The sequence below is a fragment of the Pelodiscus sinensis genome, chromosome 8 (assembly GCF_052426305.1).
Source record: "Pelodiscus sinensis isolate ZL-2025 chromosome 8, ASM5242630v1, whole genome shotgun sequence".
Classification (NCBI taxonomy): Eukaryota; Metazoa; Chordata; order Testudines; family Trionychidae; genus Pelodiscus; species Pelodiscus sinensis.
The window spans coordinates 17582292-17604152 of NC_143059.1; the positions used below are offsets into that span (position 1 = coordinate 17582292).

Below are 21861 nucleotides of genomic sequence, written 5' to 3' on the forward strand. Positions count from 1 at the left end.
TGAGCTATAATACCATAGATATCAGAAGCCTATATTTTTTAATCTTATTCAGCTAGCTGGCAGGAAGACTCTTACAGAATTTTACTGGCATAACAGTTAAAATATGTCAAATCAAGGACTTGGGTCAATATTCTGTTCTTCCTTTTTAAATCAGTAGTTAACTCAATCTGCTCTGGCTGACAATGCTGTCAAATACCTAGGCTCCTATTCGTCTAAATAATGCACAATTTTGTCCCTAACATTTATCCTGTTCCTTATTACTGGGTCAGAAGTCAAATGCATAATTCTGTAATTACTTGACATCATTCTGGAACTGTAAGACAAACCTCATCCAATTCAAATGGCAAGACACAGGTTTTGCTGAATAATTAGAAGAAAACAGTATTTTTCACCATTAGTAAATATCTACTCCTTTTGTGTATTATTAGAGTAGATTTCAGTAGAATCCTCAGGTATGTTAGCACCAAATGTGTAATTTGCACTTGACAGTCACCTTGGTAATCTAATGAGCATCAATTAATGAGAAAAGGCATTATCTTTAGAATACTGTGGCCATCCCTACAATAGCACTTTGGGTAACTGCCTCAGAGGGGTAGCTGTGTTAGTCTTTACCTGAAAAACCTTAAATAATGGATGGTCCTGCAGCACCTTAGAGACTAACAAAAAATGTAGACAGTATCATGAGCTTTCATGGACACAACCCACTTCTTCAGATGAATAGAGCACAGGGTCCAGAGGTATAAATAAATAGCAGAAAAACAGGAGAGATGGATCCAGGGAGCATTCTTCACAATTTAATTTACTTCAAAGATGACATTTAGAAAAAAAAACAATCAAAAAGTGATGTGCACTCTGAGGGTATGTCTACACTACCCTCCTAGTTCGAACTAGGAGGGTAATGTATGCATACCGCACTTGCTAATGAAGCCCGGGATTTGAATTTCCCGGGCTTCATTAGCATAAGCGGGGAGCCGCCATTTTTAAATCCCCGCTGCTTCGAACCCCGTGTAGCGCGGCTACACGGGGCTCGAACTAGGTAGTTCGGACTAGGGTGCCTATTCCGAACTACCGGTACTCCTCGTTTCACGAGGAGTAACGGTAGTTCGGAATAGGACCCTAGTCCGAACTACCTAGTTCGAGCCCCGTGTAGCCGCGCTACACGGGGTTCGAAGCAGCGGGGATTTAAAAATGGCGGCTCCCCGCTTATGCTAATGAAGCCCGGGAAATTCAAATCCCGGGCTTCATTAGCAAGTGCGGTATGCATACATTACCCCGCTAGTTCGAACTAGCGGGGTAGTGTAGACATACCCTGAGAGCTGTTCTAATGCCTGAGTGGGATCCTCCATGTTGTGAAGATTTCATTGCCCTTTAAAGCAATGGCAGTTATCCAGTTTCCTGACTCATCTCTGAAACCAATAAGAACTTGCTCAATGTAGTAGCCCACTCATATAGTAATTGAATTAAATTATGCACCTCAGGAAAATATTCACAGCAATGAATAATGTTGATACTGTATTTCTCTTCACATGGAACAATGGCCATTAATTTTAATATTAATGAATGTTGCTGTCCCAGGATGACTATACATAACACTGCCTCAGCTGTAGTCTGCCATCTAACAATGCAATATGTTCTCTCTTCAGAAGCACTTGGACGTTTACTTAAACTGAACACGGGGGAGGAGAAATCCAAGTGAGCAAAGGGTGTCTTTTCTGCCTGTGAGAAACGAGCAAGATACAGGAAAAACTGAAATCCATCAATAGAGTTGGGGGGCCAGGTGTACTCTTTGTGCTTTCAGAACAGTGCGACAGCAAACAAAGTAGGTGGTGTCATAGACAATCAGCTCTCCAAGGCTCTTGAATCATTTGTCAGTCTATTCTCTGACTGAGCTGAATTCAGTATACAGGGTTTACTGACAAAGTAATTTAAATAAAATGTAATCATTGAAATTGATTTTAATTTGCATTTGGACTTGTTGTTTTTCTTAAAGAAAAGTTGGTATCTATTTAAACATGTTGACTTCAACTTGTTGGGGTTCCCCTAAGCCCAGTGTGCACCTGTGTGGGTGCACACCAAGAATTTGCCTCTCACCCACCTCCTCAGCAGAACCATGTAGTGACTGCTCAGCTGATCTGGAGTGGGGCCATGTGGCTGGCAGCTGCCCAGCCTCAGGAGCAGCAAGGCAGCCACAGCCCTGGCCCTGGCCCTAGCTTAGTGTTTCCCCAGGGCTGGAGCTGCAGGCCATGTGGCGGGTGGCTGCTTCTCTGGCACCCTGGCTGTGGCCAGAGCCACACTGCAGGGAGCAGGCGGCTGCTTCTCCCCCAGCTATGGCCAGAGCTGGAGCCGCATCATGGGCAGCAGGCGGCTGCTTCTCCGGTGGCCGCTTAGGTAGCTGGGGCTAGCTGAGGCCATGTGGTGGTGGATCCTCGCAGAGTGCTATACAGATGAAATGTAGCTACCTTGAAGGCATCTCTAAAACAGGAACTGGGGCCCCAGTCCCAGCTACGGCAGCATGCCATGTGGCCTATCTGAGAGCTGGGTGTGCAAACAGGTGACTGACTTTTTTTCCAAAACATTTGTGTGCTTGGGGAAATGGGAGTGGTAATAGCATGTGCCACTGGCCAAGTCACACATGCAAGTATGTAGCACTTTAAAGACTAACAAGATGGTTTATTAGATGATGAGCTTTCGTGGGCCAGACCCCTTCCTCAGATCAAATGATCTGAGGAAGTGGGTCTGGCCCACGAAAGCTCATCATCTAATAAACCATCTTGTTAGTCTTTAAAGTGCTACATTGTCCTGCATTTTGCTTCAACTACCCCAGACTAACACGGCTACATTTCTATCACATGCAAGTATGAATGCTTATTCTTAATGCTAGTTGAACAGGCAGGAGTGCAGCAATGTTAAGCATACTCATGAATGGGGGGCAGTGCAAGAGAATAAGGCAGGGACTGGCGTGGGAAGCATAGAATGAATTGATATAGTGGAGGGTTGGGAGGAGCACAGGATTAACTAATTGGCATCTGTGTTTTCTGAAACCACCCACCGAGAAAAAGCAGCTGGAAACCCTAGTGAAAGCATATAACACTTTATGCACATTTAAAATCAGTCCGTTCTTTTGTCACGCGGATTTGGCATGTCAGACAGGGAATGTGAGACACGGAGAAATACAGGAACTGGAATCTGGGAGATGCAGCTTCTGAACATCTGTTTATGGGATACAGTTTTTCAGGTGACTGAAAAAATTATCTTAATCTCTCCGGCTACGTCTACACTGGCCCCATTTCCGGAAGGGGCATGTAAATTTCACCAGTCGTCGTAGGGAAATCCGCGGGGGATTTAAATATCCCCCGCGGCATTTAAATAAAAATGTCCGCCGCTTTTTTCTGGCTTTTAAAAAAGCCGGAAAAGAGCGTCTACACTGGCCCCGATCCTCCGGAAAAAGTGCCCTTTTCCGGAGGGTCTTATTCCTACTTTGAAGGGCACTTTGAAGTAGGAATAAGACCCTCCGGAAAAGGGCACTTTTTCCGGAGGATCGGGGCCAGTGTAGACGCTCTTTTCCGGCTTTTTTAAAAGCCGGAAAAAAGCGGCGGACATTTTTATTTAAATGCCGTGGGGGATATTTAAATCCCCCGCGGATTTCCCTACGACGACTGGTGAAATTTACATGCCCCTTCCGGAAATGGGGCCAGTGTAGACGAGCCCTCCATGTTTAACATTGTGGCTCAATGGCTAGTATATAGGATTGTGGCTTCCTGGATGTGTCACTGACCTTAGATGAGTCACCAGTTTATACCAGTTTCCCCATCTATAAAATAGTGATGACTGTGCTCTCCTTTGTAAAGTATTGTGTGATTGACTGAGGAAAAGCACAGAATGAGAGCTAGGCATTGCTATACTTACTTCTGGATGCAGTAAAAATAATTAAAAATATATAATATTTTAAAAACTGATGGGTATCACGGTGGCACGCATCCAAACAAGCGCACATGACCTCTATATTGGTGCACATGACAAAACTCACTTCACTCACAGATGGAAAATCTTAGCTCGTGGCTTCCAAGCATTCAGTCTACTTCTAGTCTTGTAATTCAAGTTTCTTCATCTGACTGGCATACCAAAAAATGCTGAATTGATCAGACCCAAGCCTAATGGAGTGGCATACCACACATCCGAAGTTACACAGCAAAACGTTCTTGGTATACAGTTCTCTAGATATTGCATCACCCATTTTGCTCTGGCCATGCACAGTCCATGTATAGGTTGGACTCCTCCTCTGACCCTGACTGGTCCCAAACCAGGGAGTTCAGTGCTGGCCCTTCTGATGCCACGCTCCAGATTCCATCCTGGACTCCAAGCTCTGCCCCCAGCTGCCGGTCCTTGATCCTGGCTGCTAGTCCCTGGGCTCCACTACAAGGCCCTAGGCTCCACTTTTGACCACCAGCCACTGGGTTCTACTTCAGGCCCCTGGCCTGGGCTTCTCTACTGACCACCTGCTCCCAGGCACTGGACCCCTGCTCCTGGCCACTGGGCTCAAGCCTACCTAGTTCCCTACCCTGGCCATTGCTGTTAAGCTTCAAGACCAGCTCAAAGCCCAGAGTCCACTTCTAGCCCCTGGGACAGCTCTCTGGTCTGCCAAGATCCATGGTCCTGTTGTGCTGGTCTTTCCTTGTAAGTGCTCTAACCCTGAGCCCTCCCGGAATCCCCAACTATGCCAGACCACAGCTGTTGCCAGCCCAGAGTCGCAGACTAGAAAGGTTCAATCTGTATAACTTAATATTTACCGCATCTTGACATTTGTTACTTGTTCATTGTCAATAGTTCTCCACGAGTTCCCCCTTATCTTAGCTAGTACAGAATTCTGTTTCTAGCCTACTGATAAATTACATAAGAATGGCCATACTCGGTCAGACCACAGGTCCATCTAGCCCAGGATCCTATCTTCCGACAGTGACTGATGCCAGAGAGGGAATGAACAGAACAGCCATCCCCTGTCACCCACTCCCAGTATCTGACAGAGAGAGGCTAAGGACACCGTTCCTACCCATCGTGGCTAATAGCCATTGATGGACCTAACCTGCATGAATTTATCTAGTTCCTTTTTGAACCCTGTTAAAGTCCTACTCTTTACAACATCCTCTGGCAAGGAGTTCCACAGGTCGACTGTGCACTGCATGAAGAAATACTTCCTTTTGTTTTTAAACCTGCTACCTATTATTTTCATTTGGTGACCCCTACTTCTTATGTTGTGGAAACAAGTAAATAAAACTTTTCCTTATTCACTTTTTCCATACCTGTCATGATTTTATAGAGCTCTATCATATCCCTCCTTAGTCTCCTCTTTTCTAAGCTGAAAAGTCCAGTCTTTTTAATCTCTCCTCATATGGCAGTCATTTCAAACCGCTAATCATCATTGTTTCTCAAAAAATGAGGTCCCAGCCATGTCCAATTTCTCATGTAATAGAATCATAGGGTTGAAAGAGACCTCAGAAGATCATAGTCCAAACCCCTGCTAAAAGCAGGACCAGTCCCAACTAAATCATCCCAGCCCTGGCTTTGTCAAGCCAGGACTTAAAAACCTCTAGGGATGGAGATTCCAGCATCTCCCTAGGTAACCCATTCCAGTGCTTCACCAACCTCCTAGGGAAATAATTTTTCCTAATATCCAACCTAGACCTCCCCCACTGAAACTTGAGACCATTGCTCCTTGTTCTGTCATCTGCCACCACTGAGAAGATAATTTCTTCATCTGCTTTGGAACACCCTCCTCCCATCTGATTGAAGGTTGCTATCAAATTCTCCCTCACACTTCTGCAGATGAAATAAACCAAATCCTTCAGCCTCTGCTCATAAGTCATGTGCTCCAACCCCCTAAGTCATTGCGTCCTCTCTAGTGCATCCACATCCTTTCTGTAATGTAATACTCCAGCTGTGGCCTCAGCAGTGCTGAATAAAGGGGAATAATCACTTCCCTAGGTCTGCTGGCAATGCTTCTCCTAATGCACCCAATATGTTGTTAGCCTTCTTGGCTATAAGGGCACACTGATTCATATCCAGCTTCTCATCCACTGTCACCCCCAGGTCTTTTTCTGTTGAACTGCTGCTTAGCTATCAGTCCCCCACCAGTAGCAGTGCTTGGGATTCTTCCATCCAAAGTACAGGACTGAAGAGGGTTGGCAAATCCCTGTGCCAAGAGCGTACCACTCCAGAGGACTCCCCAGTGGAAGCAATAGGTACCGCCGGGGGGGGGGGGGGGGGGGGGAGCACACCCATTGGAATGCACATGAGCAATCTCTTGAAATAGCAATGCTAGCAATTTAGTGAAAAAAATCATTCAGAACAAGAGCATCTGTAAAAGGTCAAATTTTGTGACTAGAAGATGCTACAATTTTATGGTTAATACTCACTGCAACTTTAGCTCTTTCCTGTTCAAACTGATCTTGATTAACATGAATATATTCATCTATGCAAAACACATTCCAATCTATATAGTACTGATACAGTTTGCTTTGACTAGTCAATGAGCTACCAATCATCTGAGACACGCAATTCTTCTTTTTAGCTGTGAATGGATGAGTCTATTTTATTTAAATCATGAAGAGCAATACAATAAAAGTGGTTTGAGAACATCATAGTAAACTATGTGAGGCTTTCAGGATTTAAAAAATATTTTAACAAATGCTGGCAGTTACTTGATCTGTCAAATGAGGAACTAGATGGCCACATGAAAAACAGCAGAGCAAACTTGCATGTATCGGGCCTGTCTATGCAGGAATTTCTCGGGTGTGTGCTTTTTTTGTAAATGTGGACCTCAATTTTTTTAAATATAAAGGAGTTCAAAATCATGCAATAAATGTGAGTGGAAGCAGTGGTTGGTAAAATGATTGTTATACTACTACACATTTATACAGTAAAAGGTTTTATAGAAATTACCGTACTTTTTGGAATCATGGTGGGCATCATGGCTGCCATGGCCCCCCTGCTCCTTCAGCTGCCTCTGCCTGCTGCTGCTCTACCTGCTTGGCAAGGCCAGCACCAGGTAAGTGCGGGCGGGGCTTCCAGCCAGCAGGGCCAGGCCTGAGCTGCTTCTTGCGGGTGGGGGGGCACCGTTCCCCCGGCCTTGCTGTGCTGCCACCAGTCCCTCCCACCTCTCCCGTGCTCCCCAACACAGCACTCTCCCATCCCCCTAACATAGTGATTCTCCAACTTTTTGGCCTGCGGCCCACCTGGCTCAATGCAAACCATAGACCACCAGTCGCCAATAGAAACTCACCGTTAATTACATAATTATGCCCGAGCCATTTTGCTCGTGCTGCAGCTAGAGAGAATGGTTTTATTTAATCAGAAAGGAAACATTAATTTAAATTATTAAACAAATTAAGCGCTTTAACTTTCTCATGTTCATTTATCAAACTTCATTTAAAATAAAATATTAATTTATATACAATACAAAAGATTCCCATATTTTCTTTATGGCAGGGGTGAGGAATCTCTTTTGGGTCAGGGGCCACTGACCCACAGAAAAATCAATTGGGGACCACACAAGTGAAGCAAAAAAAACAAACAAAAAACCAACCCTCCAGAAACCTCCAACCCTCACTGATATGGCCCCCAACTGAGACACCTCACTCCTCTGGTGCTTCAGTCCTATGGAGGGAGGGAGGGACAGGGAGGAATGAGGTTCAGGGCTTCCCATAGGCCCCCCCCCGGCTCTGCTGTTGGGACAAATATGGGAGTTCAGTGTGCAGGACAGGGCTGCCAGCATGAGAAATAGGGGTTCAGGATCTGGGTGGGAGGGGGTAAAGGTGCAAGGTCTGGGCAGGAGGCAGGGTGTAGGAGGGGGTGAGGGTGCAAGGGCTGGATGGGAGGAAGGGTTCAGGAGGAAGGGGGTAGGGTGTCTAGCCAGGGAGAAGGGTGCAGGAACAGGCTGGGGAGATGGGGTCTTGGTAGGGTTCTGATGTGTGAGGCAGCTGGGAATGAAGGGGTCTGGGCATGAGGAAATGGGGGGCATTACTTGCCTTCATGCCCTGAGTGGGTCCTAGGTACTGCCTCCCACTGCTCCCATTGGCCGAATTCCATTGGAGCGCCAGTGCTGGCTACCCGCTGGAGGGGTGGGGGCAGGGAAAAAGCTCGGTGCCTTACTGTGTGATCTGGCTTGGGGCGAAAAGTGCTACTCCTCCCCTTCCTCTCCCCCGACTGGGAGAACAGCAGCACACCCAAGAGCTGCTGTTTCCCCAGGTGGGAGAGGAAAAGGGGCAGTGCTTCTTCCCCATAAGCCGGATCATGTAGCGAGGCTCAAGGCTTTTTCTCATCCCCCACCTGCCATCGGCACTGGCGCTTTAACCCCGTTGAGGGGGCTTGGAGGGGCGAGGCAGGAGGGCAAGGTTGCAGCACCAGCGTGGGATCCCCACTATCGGAGGAAGGAGGGGAGCTGAGCTCAAGCCACAGACCACCAGAAGGTGGCCACAGACATGGGGGACAATGGGGGTTCACACCCTCCGTACTGCCTCTGCATATGGACTTGTGTAAAGACACAAGATACTTAGACACTGTTGGGTTTCAGAAATCATTGATAGTTTAGCATTTGACACAAGATACATGGAGAACACTAGCAGGCACAGCATACTGCCAATGTTCGTATTTTTGGTGCTGTGTACAACTATTTTAATGACTTCTGACAGTAAGTGGTATCTTGTCCTTTACAACAAATTGGCCCATTTTTGTAAGAATTTAGATTGGTTTACATGTCTGTTCAGTAAAACAAGGGTGCCAGTTGGGTTGGTGGGTTTGTGGTATGGATGTCCTTTGAAGCAGTCCGAGACTATCCACTCCTTTCACAGGAACCAAAAAACTGTTACATTTCCATTTTAAATAACTTTTTCAAACAGACGAACATTTATTGTACTTTTTACTGCTGTTAAAGTACAAGTTGAACCTCTCTAAACTGGGACTCTGGTCTGGCAGACCAGAGAGTCCCCATAGAGGACTGGGAGCTGGAAGCCCTGAGGGCCGGCAGGGCAGCAGGATGCCTGACATTCTCCAGTTTGGCTACCTGGCAAGGTGGAATAGGGGGAGGAGCTGGCCAGGAGTCCAGAGGCCAGGCCAGGGCTGGGAAGGGGGGCAATAGCAGGGGGCCAGAAATGACCTCCACAGGTCTGGCAAAATCCCTCATCTGGAACTAGTCATGTCCCAAGGATGCTGGACCAAGGATGCTGTACTTCAGCTGGCCGAGAAAGAAGGGGAGGTTACTCACCTTGCTGTAACTGACGTTCTTCGAGATGAGCCTCTTTGGGGGTACTGCACAGCAGGTGTCGGTGCATCCCAGTGCCGCAGAGCAGATTCTTCCTACCAGTGTATTGGGGGTGCTCCATAGCAGGTGACTGCAAAGCAATTCGTCTTATGGAGGTAGGGACTTTGGATCAGGAAGATAAGCTGTCTTTAGTACAGCCTTTGCTACTCTTGTAGGGTGACGAGGGACAGTGGAAAGTCCATAGCGTCTGGCAAAAGTTTATTCTGATGTCTATGTAGCAGCAGCACATATGTTGTTGATGGGACCCTTCCTCAGGTAAGCAACCGAAGTGGTGACCACTCTGGTGGAGTGCGTGTGGACTGAGGTAGGTGGAGGTAAATTATTCAGATTGTAGTACATCATGATGCAGTCAGAGATCCAATGGGATATCATCTTTGAAATGATATCTGATGCCCCTTGTTACAGTCTGCAATGGAGACGAAGAGTCGTGAGGACAACCTAAAGGGTTTTGTTCTGTGGAGGTAGAAGGAGAGTGCCCTGTGGATGTCAAGGATATGGATCTGTGCCTGAAGAGAATTGGCATGAGGCTTCGGGAAGAATAGAGGTAAGTGTATTGTTTGGTTAAGGTGAAAGGTGGAGCATAAAAACTTTGGAAGTGTCTGTAGAGAGACTTTTGTCCTTAAAGATGGTGAATGATGGGTCTGCCATTAGGGCAGCCATCTCTCCTACCCAACGCGCTGATATTATTGTAGGAATGCTGTTTTGAGTGTTCAGTGGAGAAGGAAGCATGTGGCCATAGGTTCAAATGGAGGCTTCGTGAGCATGGTCAGTACCAGATGTAAGTCCCATGGTTCCTGTGGGGCAGTAACATCAGGAAATAGGGCATGTAGGCCTCTGATGAAACGCTTGGTTGTGGGGTGTGCGAAGACTGTGGGGTCATTGATCGTCATATGGAAGGTTGTTGTTGCTGTGAGATGTACTCTACTTGAGCACATGGAAACGTGGGATTGCTTAAGATGCAGTGAGTAATTGAGGATTGTAGATGGGGGGCCTCCTCTGGTGATATGTTACAGGAAGCAGCCCAATCCACAAAATGAGACCATTTGTTAGTACATATCTTCCTCATTGCAGGGGCCCTGCTGTGGAGGAGCACATCATGTAGCTGTTCTGAACATTGTAATTCTACTCCCATGAACCATCGAGGTACCATGCTTTCAGGTGAAGAGTGGGAAATTGTGGGTGAGGAGCTTCGGTTCCTGGTTGGAATAGTATGTTCAGGTTGCTTGGGAGTGTGATCGGGCAAAGTAGGGCCATTCTGCTTAGGCAGTGAAATTACAGCTGCCAGGGCCAGCAAGGTGTTATTAGGATAACTCTCGCTTTGTCCCTCCATAATCTGATGAGCACTCTGTTAAAGAGGGGGAAGGGAGGGAATGCATAAAGTAGGTGATGCTCCCACTTGAGGATAAGTGTATCTCCAAGTGAGCACTTTCCCATGCCTGCCCTGGAGCAATAAAGTGGGCATTTTTCGCTTGTTCTGGTAGCGAATAGGTCTATGTTGAGGGTTTCCCCACTGTGCGAATATCTCTGTCAGAACTGAACCGTCGATCTACCACTCATGATCTCGAGGTAGGGCTCTGTTTAGAGCTTCCGCTGTGGTGCTTATGGCACCGGGGAGATGGCACACACTTATGGAGATGCCATGAGTGACGCACCAGTTCCAGAGTGCTATGGCTCCTTGTAGGATTGTGCCCCGCCTTGTCTGTTTATATAAGACATACAGGCTATATTGTCGGCATATATTCTGATGTGAGTTTCGGTGATGTGGGGTAGAAAATGCTGGCATGCGAGCCAGACAGCCCTGAGCTTTAGGACACTGATGTGTAGCGTCCCCTCTGCTGGAATCCATAGTCCCTGGGTTGCAAGGTCTCTCCTATGTGCTCCCCAGCCCATGAAGGAAGCGTCCATCCGTGGTGATGACCACTGTGAGTTCTGGAGTTTGAAAGGGTATGCCCCTACATAAATTGTATGGTTTTGTCCCCCACAGAATCGATATTTTTACTGTGTCGGGGACTGACACTGTTTTGGTCAGGGAGTGTACGTTGGGCTCGTAATTCAATCTGAGCCATCCCTGGAGGCACCTCATAAATAGATGGGCATTGGGGACCACAGGGTTGCACAACGCCATGTGTCCCATGAGTTGAAAACAGTTGTGGGTTGGCATGGCATTATGCGGAACGATTGAACTAGCTTTGCAGATCCTCAGGAACCTGTCCAGAGGTAGGGAGGAGATGGCTGAAGCAGAGTCAAGGTGCACCCCAATTAATTGTATTGACTGAGTTGGCATAAGGATTGACTTGCTCTCATTGATTAGGAGTCCCAGTGATTAGAAGCATTGATGTACCAGATGGGTGCAGTGATAGGATTTGTCTTGAGTTCTTGCCTTGATGGGGCAATCATCGAGGTATGGATAAATGGTAACACCCTGTTTTCTGAGGTGGGCCGAAACCACTGCTAACATCTTGGAGGAAACCCTCGGGGCTGTGGAAAGTCCGAAGGGTAGCACCGTATATTGGTTGCATACCTAGGGTGAAATGAAGAAACCATCTATGAGTAGGTCGAATGGACACATGGAAGTCTAGGTCTTGTAGGATGAGACACAAAAACCAGTCACTCAGCTCTAGGGATAACGGTGGATAATGTAACCATTTTGAACTTTTGCATCTTTACAGATTTGTTTAGGGCCCTCAAATCAAGAATTGGGTGCCAGCCTCCAGGGTTTTTTTGGGTAAGGAAGTTATGTAATGAGAATAAAATCTGGTCCTCTGAAACTCCATGGGAACAGATTATGTAGCACCCAAATGTAGGAGACGATCTACTTCTTGTAATATAGTCTCATGAGAAGAGTCCCTGAAGATGAACAGGGTGGCGGGGATGGATAGGAATGGTGTATGTGAATTAAATTGTCTGTAACACCCATTTGTCAGAAGTAATATTGTGCCATTTGTCATAGAAAGGTTTCCTAGTATCCGGGATGGTTTTCAGTTTCTTGACAGATGCCTCAAATTTGCTTATTGGGCTGAGGGGGATGGTTGGAAGTATCGGCCAGATTGTGTCTACGCTGCTGTTTACCATGGCCACATTTTTGGCATGGTGGATGGTCTTGCCTTGGGTAATAGTATGTGGACTGAGGGTATCTTGGTCTCTGGTATGGTTGGCATCTGTATTGCTTCTCCTTGTTGCAGGTGTGTGAATGCCAAGGGAGCATAATGTGGCCTGGGAGTCTTTCATGGAGTGGAGGACGTCACTGGTTTTTGATTAAAAGAGTTTTTTTCCCTCAAACGGTAGATCATCTATGCACGACTAGATTTCACGAGGGAAGACAGAGAAATTGAACCATAAGGCCCATCTCATGACAACTGCCATGGCTGTTGTTCTTGTGGCCGTAGCCTCTGCATGTAGGGTAGCTTGAAGCGCTGTCCTCGATATTGCCTGACCCTCTAACGTGCACCTTTTTTGTCTCCGGTATATCGTCAATAAAGGTGTTGAACTTTGCAAAATTGTTGAAGTCATATTTAATGAGGAGTGCTGTGTAGTTGGCCAGTCTTATTTGTAATGTGGCAAAGGTGTACACCTTTTTGCTGAGTGTGTCAAGTCTTTTATTATCCCTGCTGGATGGTGTGGAATGATTTTCTTGTTGCTTGTTTCTTTGCTGAACTGCGTCAACTACCAGGGAGTTTAGTGGTGGATGAGTAAACAAAAACTCTGACCCCTTTGGTGGGACATAATACTTGTGGTCTGCCTTTTTGCAGGTGAGAGGGATTGAGGCAGAGGTTTTCCAATGAATTCTGGCAGGTTGCATGATGGCTGAATTAATAGGCAAGCTGATTTTTGAAGAAGGTGTAGCATGCAGCATGTTTGTAAGCTCGTGTTGTGTGTCCTGCACTGCCTCATTCGCAATAGTTAGTTCAGCTATGACTCTCCTAAAAAGTTCCTGGAAAGGGGTGAAGTCTTCAGTGGGTGCCAAGGGCAGTGGCATAATAGCCTCGTCTGTCACAGATGGTGAGTTTGTCTCTAGTAATGCGTCCAGACCTAAATTGGTGGACTGCTGTTAATCGATTTCATTCCATTCCCTCTGTATTAGCAGGGATTGGGACAGGGGGGAAAGTGCTTTCATAGTGTGCTTTGTCTTATATGGCCTCTTTTTGTGATGTTGAAGCCATGGGTTCCAATATTGCTATTGTGGTAGATAAGGCATGGCTGGTGGTATCCATGGGTATGGAGTCCAGGGGCCCATGCCCACATTGATAGGATGGGCAAAATCAGCATTGAACAAATGTCCCAATGTTTCTGTGTGTGGCGATAGCTGGGGTGAGAAGACCCCTGGCTCCTCGTCGTCATCAGTTGATAAAGTAGGTGATGATGAATATTTGGATCGCAGTGAGTATGATAGTTTTTCAGTGTTTAAAAATAGAGAGTTAAACGTTGAGGAGACCACAAAGTCTCTCTGATGCTGGTCGCTAATGGTAGGAATGAAAGGCACTGAAGCCAATGATGTTGCAAGTGGCACTGGCGCCTGTGATATTCTAGATGCAGAGCACGCAGTGTGAGACGTTGCTGTGGTCAGCAAAGGCAGTGCAGATACGCTGCCCTGTCAGCTGTTGTGATGCCGTAGTAACCACTTTCGGCACCATGATCTCACAGTGCTGTTCAGTGCCACGCTTGGTGCCAAGTTCCATGAGGCAGTCACTGAATGGCCTGCAGCCTCCGTACGGGCGACGTGTGAGGTGCGTCTATGGGGAGCTCGGTCAGCACCAGAGGTGTCTGGCTTATTGTATGTGCTGAGGTGAGATTTGTCAGCTTTTGTCATGTGCCTCTTGGTCAAAGGCCATTTAGGCGAGTGCAGATCTTGTGGCAGAGAGGAAGAACGTTTCTTTACGGACTTCTTTGGTTTGTCCCCCTTATCATTGGCAATCTCCTGAGAGCCTGGGTCTGAGGAAGGGTGTTTGCCCTTCTCTCTCATAAGCATTTTTAAACAGAGATCTCTGTCTCTCCCTGGTCACATGTTAAGTTTAGTGCGGTGTGGGCAGTCCCTCTGAACATGGGAGTCCCAAGACACTTGACACATTTTGCAAGGTTGCCTGAGGCAGCCTCATTGCAGTCTGTTCAGTGATTAAACTCTGGTGAACCCATTGTTCCGGGTGATCTTAAACGGCAGGAGAGCCAACGTGGGGCAAATGGCTTTTTTTCCCCAAAGAACCTGATGAACAACTGGGGAGAAGAACTTGGAGTTAACTAATCTATCTATCTACAGAGAACTATTGAGGAACAAAGAGCACTGAGAAGGTCCGTCTTGGGCTGGGGATGGTATGAAGGAACTGAAGGGAGGATGGCTGCACATGCGCGGTAGTGCTGGATGGTGCCATGCACCGTGCACGCATGGCCCCAATGCGCTGCTAGGAAGAATCCACTCTGCGGTGCTAGGACACATGGACAGCTACTGTGGAGCACCCCCAGGGACATCTCTTAAAGAAAAACACATGTATACAATAATGCCAAAAAATTAAAAAGGGAATATTGCTTATCCTGACTGAACTTGAAGTCTAAAAAGGTGACTCCAATTAAAGAGACTTAAATCCCAAAAACATGAGAATCTAGTGAAAGAGAGACTTTATTGGATGGATTTTCCCCTTCCTTCAAAAGGCAACCAACCCAGATTAGTTAAATCCTATTCTAAAAAAGTATAACACACATTTGTGTGAAATCCATTCACATCCACACTGGTGCAGCACTGTACAACACCTTGTGGATATGGGCTAGACGTTGTATGCTTACTTACACATGTATAGAATAGAAAACAAGGTGGAATTCACTTATATAGAAACATACACTCTCCAGATCTCTGGAAGGGAGTGACAGAGGAGGATCACATGAGGATTATCTGTTGTGATCCCTCTCTCTGGGGCAGTGTTTCTTAAACTTTTTAAGACTGAGGAATACCAAACAATTTTTTTTTATGGGGACCACCACGGATTATTTTGTTGAGGAAAAAAAGCCCCCAGGGAAAAGTTGTTGAGCAAAAAAAAGTTGTTCTCTCCGCAGCACACCTCTGACTACCTCGGAACGCACTTTAAGAAATGCTGCTCTGGGGCATCTGGTATTGGCCACTGTCGGCAGACAGGATGCTGGGCTAGATGGACCTTTGGTCAGACCCAGTATGGCCGTTCTTATGTTCCTATGTTCTACGGAGCAGCGGATGAAATAAAATTAGTCTTTACAATTTACTGGCTTGGGGCCTGACCCCAACCTCACTGACATCAATGGGAGTCCATTAATTTCAGTGGGCTTGGGGTCAGGCCTTTGGTCTGGACATTTATTAATTTTGGCTGAGTCCCCTTCCTGGGGACCTTAGAGACATACACCCTTTACACGGAGTGATGAACATCACTCAATGTGCCACTCTACCTGATGAATTTACATTTGGGGTGAAGAGAAATTAAAACAGGTGAATTATTTCAGACTTCCTTCGGCCTTTTTCATTATTTAACTCTTTTGCAGTCCAGTTGCTCTTTAAAAAGGCAGTGTAATTTTTAAAGAGCAGCTGCCATCACATGAAAATCTAAGACGTGCTATACTGTAGGAGCTCTCTCTTGGTGCATAAAATAAATAAAAAGACACTAATAGGAACAGCTGCTTAAAAAATGAGATTTGCAGGGAATTTAGCTACACATAATTCCATGTACTGCTTTGAAAACCTCATCCCAGGATCTGTATCCCTTAATAGTCTGCTCCTGGTGCTAACTGGCTCAGCTACACAATGGCACAACAGAGCCTTTGTTGTGTCCTCAGCGACGTGTTTACACATTGTGACCTGCCCAAGGACTGCTTCCTATCCTTTGTATGAAGAATTCTCACCAAGATATGATATCAAGTAAGTAACAGTTATTTTGTGGCTTTCTACATAACTTTATTAACACAGGTGTTAAGCAAGTTTTCTGACTAAAACTAATCATTATCAAAGAAGGTTACTGCATTTTAGAACAAAGCTCTCAAATGAAATCTCCTTTATGCAGTGCAAGGAAGTAATACCAGCCAGAAGGAATCAGGAGATATATCATGCAGAGTGAGTCTCAGTTTGTCAGGGGAAGGCAGCTTCTTCCCCAACTCTATGAGGGAGGGTCTCCTCCCCACAATTGTATTAGCTCCCAGTTCTGTGCTCAGACTACATCTTTCGTAGGTCCTCACCCACAACCCTGCTGCTATGAGCAGAAAGAAAGATCAGGGCACTAGTAGCCATCACTGAAAGGATCTGATGCAAATGTCAGGAGGGATTTTTCAGTGTTATTCGTCTCAAGTCAGAACCCTCTATTCAAAGAGATCATTTGCACAACAGATATTCATGATATCAACAAACAAAATAGTATGACATCAGCCAGGGAATAAAAACAAAATCACTAATCACAATTGCTTTGGAGTAGGATACTCTTAAAAGCTCTCCAGCATTTTGAGGAAGCATTAGCACACCTTTATATTCAATTAGATAAATTCCACCCAGATTACTGTGTAACTCCACTGATTTCAGTAAGGTTGCACATGGTGTAAATTGGAGCAGAATTTGAAACTTTATCTCAGCCTTATTTCCAAATCTTCACAGGTTCTAAAGAAAACCTTACAGGCCAAACTCTGGTGTTTAGCACTCCCTCATGGCCACTTTCCCAGAATAGCTCTGAGGTTCATGCAGGTATTGACTTATCTCAACATACTTTTGAAGGGTGAGGCTCAGGTTGTAGCTGGCTGATTTGATCTTGTTCTGAGCCTCTAAGTGGGTCATCCCATCTGTGTTGACTCCATCAATGGCAATCACAAGGTCCCCCTGGTTCATGTGTGACTGGGCTGCTTTGCTGCCAGGTGTAATCTGTTATGGAGAAAAGAAAAACAGACTTTATTATTTGTGTGAAACGATTTTAGAGAACAAGTCCAGTCCAGAGTTATTATGGGAGTTGATTATTCCTCACCTTCCTTGAGCCCTACAAATAATGACATTAATGGAAACTATACACACAGATTGAAATTCACCCTTCTTCTAAGGTCCAGTGCAAGGTCTTTATGTCACTTAATCCCTATTATGGGTTTAAGTGGGTTATATACCTTATGCTGGCCCCTCTAAACAAGGATCTCTCAACTTCACCCTCAATTACAGGAAAGTAAATCCCCCTACATTTTCTGTATATATATAAAAAAATTGCCATTTAACCAAAGATGGATATTATTGAACAGGTTCACGTAGCTGTTAGATTATTTATAAAAAGTTGTTTAAAGCAATTAAAATATTTTAACATCCGCCTGGATTTTGGCCAAGCAATCTTAATGGAACTACTCAGGTTTACCGCAGCTGAAGATTTCGTCCGTTGTAAATATTCCTCTGAAAGGCATGTTCCATCATCTCCCTCGCATGGAGAGCATGCAGGAAGTTCACCTACTGTGTAATAACCATCAGAATTGAATTTTTTTCTACATGTTGCTTGAAAGTGCATTTATTTTCAAATCCAAAGTCACACAACAGTTTATGAAAACTTCAAAAACAATGAGTTGTCCTGTAGCACCTTAGGGTACATCTAAACTACGTCCCTTTTTCAATAAAGGGATGTAAATTAGATGTATCGAAATTGTAAATGAAGCCGGAATTTTAAGTTCCGTTGCTTCATTTACATAATGGTGGCCATATCTTTTTTTCAAAAAGCTGCTTTTTGGAAAAAAACCAGGGTCAAGATGGGGATCATTCGACAGAAATACCCCATTTCAAAAGATCCTGAAAACCTCATTTTTTGAGGGTTACAGAATCTTTTGAAATGGGGCATTTCTGTAGAACGATTCCCATCTTGACCATAGGTTTTTTCTGAAAAGTGGCTTTCAGAGGAAAAAAAACTGCGGCCACCATTATGTTAATGAAGCGTGGGAAATTCAAATCCCAGATTCATTTACAATTTCGATACATCTAATTTACATCCTTTTATCGAAAAAGGGACATAGTTTAGATGTACCCACAGAGACTAACAAAAAAAAAATACACGGTATCATTGAGCTTCCATGGGCACAAACCACTTCTTCAGATGCGTTGAGCAAGATGCATGCATCTGAAGAAGTGGGTTGTGCCCACAAAATCTCAGTGATACTGTGGGTTTTGCCCACCAAAGCTCATGATATCATCTACATGTTTTGTTAGTCTTTAAGGTGCTACTAGACTATTCATTGTTTTTTAAGTATATTTTTTTTCTTAGCCTCTAAGGTGCTACAGGACCACTTGTATTTTAAATTGTTTTAAGTTACAGACTAACATGGCTACCCCTCTTAGACTTACATTTTATGATTATTTATTATTATTTGTATTGTGGTTAGTAGTGCCTAATCAAGATCAAATCCCACTACAGCCAGAACAGAACATTTTAACAAATTTGTTTTCACTGTTTGTTGTCACTATACCTTTGGTTGAAGGTATACACCACAACTGGTCAATTCCATCTATAGTTTAGGAATGCTCTTGGATTCCTCACAGACACTTGGTTCTCCCATTGGAGCATCCACACAAAGATTTCTACCATTTTCATTTGACTAGGAGATAACTTTTCTTTTTCAGTTACACACCTTTGTACCTTCCATCTGGACTACATCAATGGAATATCAGTTGGCATCAGCCCATAGGAAACTCCCACTACTACAGAATGCTGCAGCACAATTCCTCAGCAACACAGGTTACCAACTTTACATCAACCCTATCCTCCACTTTCTATGCTGACTTCCCATATACTACTGAATCAAATTCAAAGTCTTAGAGCCAGATGTTTATAGATAAGTAAATGCCTAAAGATGCAGACATGTACCCAGCTGGATTTTTTTCAAAAGCACTTAGGTAGCTGTCTCCCATTGATTTCAATGTTAGGTCACCAGGCATTTTTAAAAATCCCAATAGGCACCTTTTTTCATTTTTAGGAACCTAAATACCTTTACGAATCTGCCCTTTATTCCCTGTGTTCCAGGCAATGATCTGGGCACAGCGTATCTTCAAAAAATAAATCACCTAAAATTCCAGGATGAAGACTGTTACTGACAGCCTTACCAACACAGGGAACATTTTTTAGCTCATTATCAGAGACAGACTTGAGTGGCCTTACAAGAATAGCAGTACATACTCAGAATGAAAAAATAATAGTCAAAGATGTATTAAAGCCCTCCACATGTGATTTAAAGGTTTTATTAATAGTACAACTCCATTCTGTTTTGTACTTCTCTGTTTTCATGGAATAAGGAATAATTACAAAGTAAATCTCTAAAAGGGGAAAAAAAAGTTTTATTTTGCACTTTTCGTTCACTATTCACTCCCTCTTAAGGTTGATGCATATAAGAAACACAGGGTCAGGTGGAATTCATATTACAATTTCTAATTCAGTGACAGTACCAGAGAATTGTTCTCATTCTCAACTTTCCAATGCACACCACGGCCTAAGTGATCCCATTAATGCCTTTCTTCACTGAAAGGAAAAAACTTTCCAATCAGTCGGACACCAAGATATGGCCCTGACTGATACAGGCTATTTAAAAGAAAACTCTATCCATCTTTAAGACACCACTCTTCCTTACCATAGAAAACCGGTATGCCTATGTCATAAAATATGTTAAGTATGCAGTGTTGCTGAGACCTCTGCATTCCAGATTGTGGACTCCTACTGATCTGTACACCCGCTTGTGCTTATCAAGAACAAAAAAGCATTGCTGATCATTACGTCTCTTAGGGCACATCTACACAGCAGGACAAAAGTCAAATTAAGCTACGTAACTTCATCTATTACATCAGTTGTTTAGCTGAAGTTGAAATAGTGCCAAAAGCCAAATGAAGTAGTCTACACAGCAGGAAGTCAAATGGAGAACACTCTTCCTTTGATTTCCCTTACACCTTATGAAATGAGGGTTATAGGAGTCAGAATAAGAAGTCCTCCAGCTTGACATTATTTCAAAATAATGGCTTGCTATGTAGTTGAGCTCTTTGTTATTTGGAATAATGTCAGTTATTTTGGGTACGTCTAGACTGGCGGGTTTTTCTCGGATACCCGAGGTATCCCAGAAAAACTTTGCTGCCTCCAATGTGTTTGCTTTTCTGCCTTTTTTGCGGAAGAGCAAATGCGCTCTTTTGGGGAGTCCTGTGTACTTCGTTTGTAGAAATACTACAAAATTAGGATCGCTGCAAAGGTCTTGGAAATATGAGGTACGTAATCTGATGTCAAAGACCATAATGGATGCAGTCATAAGAAAACAAATGGAAAGACAGAGGAAAGATGGAAAATAAAAGTACATCTGCTCTATGAAGGACTGAGCATTTTAATGTTTCTTGATTTAATTTTTGCAAGCCAGAAGGAAACTGTGCAACTATGCCTTTATAAAGTGGCTTTCTTCCCAGACACTAAGCATCACACCTTGCTGAGGTAGATAAACATTGTCCCCATTTCATAGGTGGGCAATTGAACTGTTGAAAGTGTAAATGACACATCAAGGTCACAAAGTGGGTCAATGCAAGAACCAGGAATAGAAGCGGATCCATGTCACTCCATGTTTTCTGCTCTAGACTGCAGACATCACTTCCTCCTTCTACAGCTTAGGCAAGGGTCCACAGATGAAGGAGAGGAAGCAGCCTTATTTTCCAAACAAATTGAATTTCCCTGCTCTTATAACCCTCGAAACCCCATGAATCTGGTAGATTTAACAGAGTTAGGGCATGTGTACACTAGGAAATTATTTCAGAATAGTTATTTTGTCAGTTATTATTCAGAAATAAGTTATTTCGAAATAGCATAACCTGGAAGTTAGCCCGAGGCAGGCTCCTTTAATGTGAACGTGCTACCTCGACTTACTCCCCACTGTTTCCTGGGGGCTCTAATTACTTTGAATGACTCTGGGAAGTAGTTATTTCAAAATAGTAGCAGTGGAGCATCCACGGTACTGCTATTTTGAAGTAACTATTCTGAAATAAGTGTTATTCCTCATGGAAAGCAGGAGCTATTATTTCGAACTAACCAGCCCTTTATTTTAAAATAATGGGCTTGGTAGTGTGGATGCTCCACTTGTTATTTCAAAATTGACCAGGGCTTATAGGGCCAAAAGTGGCAATGCATAGTTTAAAAAGAGAGAGAGACTGGATCAGCAGGGGTCAATCAAGGAGAAAAGGAGGAAAACCTCTGGAATAAACAGGCTGAAATTCACCACTTTCCCTCATGCACCAACAACAAATCTCAAAGAATTTCCTTTATGCAATCACTGCTTTTGCTTTGCTGAATAAACGGTCTTGTCATTTTCAATGTATTGCCAGTTTTGTTTTAAAAAAGTAACAAAAGCAGAAGTACAGCAAGGGATCAGATAAATACCATATACAGCTCACACAGGTAGTTTCTATAATAAAAGTCTAAATAGAGCAGAGCTAGAAAGACTCAAATACTTTGTAGTGATCTCTTAGAGGTGGTCTTCTGGGCAGTTGTCGCTGTATGACAACCAAGCACAAATTCTTCTCTCCAGCAAGCTCTATGGATCTCTCTTCTGCACATTATGCACCCAGAACTCTTGTTAAT

General features: G+C 44.3%; 1 protein-coding gene across 2 annotated transcripts in view; it reads right to left on the reverse strand.

Annotated features, from left to right (window-relative positions):
• The window catches only part of LDB3 (LIM domain binding 3), a 239403-nt gene that overhangs the window by 170069 nt on the left and 47473 nt on the right, over positions 1-21861 (reverse strand). For both annotated transcript variants that reach the window (XM_089780066.1, XM_014578704.4), the window contains exon 3: positions 17014-17165. In XM_089780066.1, coding sequence (XP_089636192.1) covers positions 17014-17165 — 152 coding nt within the window. The remainder of the gene's footprint in view (positions 1-17013; positions 17166-21861) is intronic.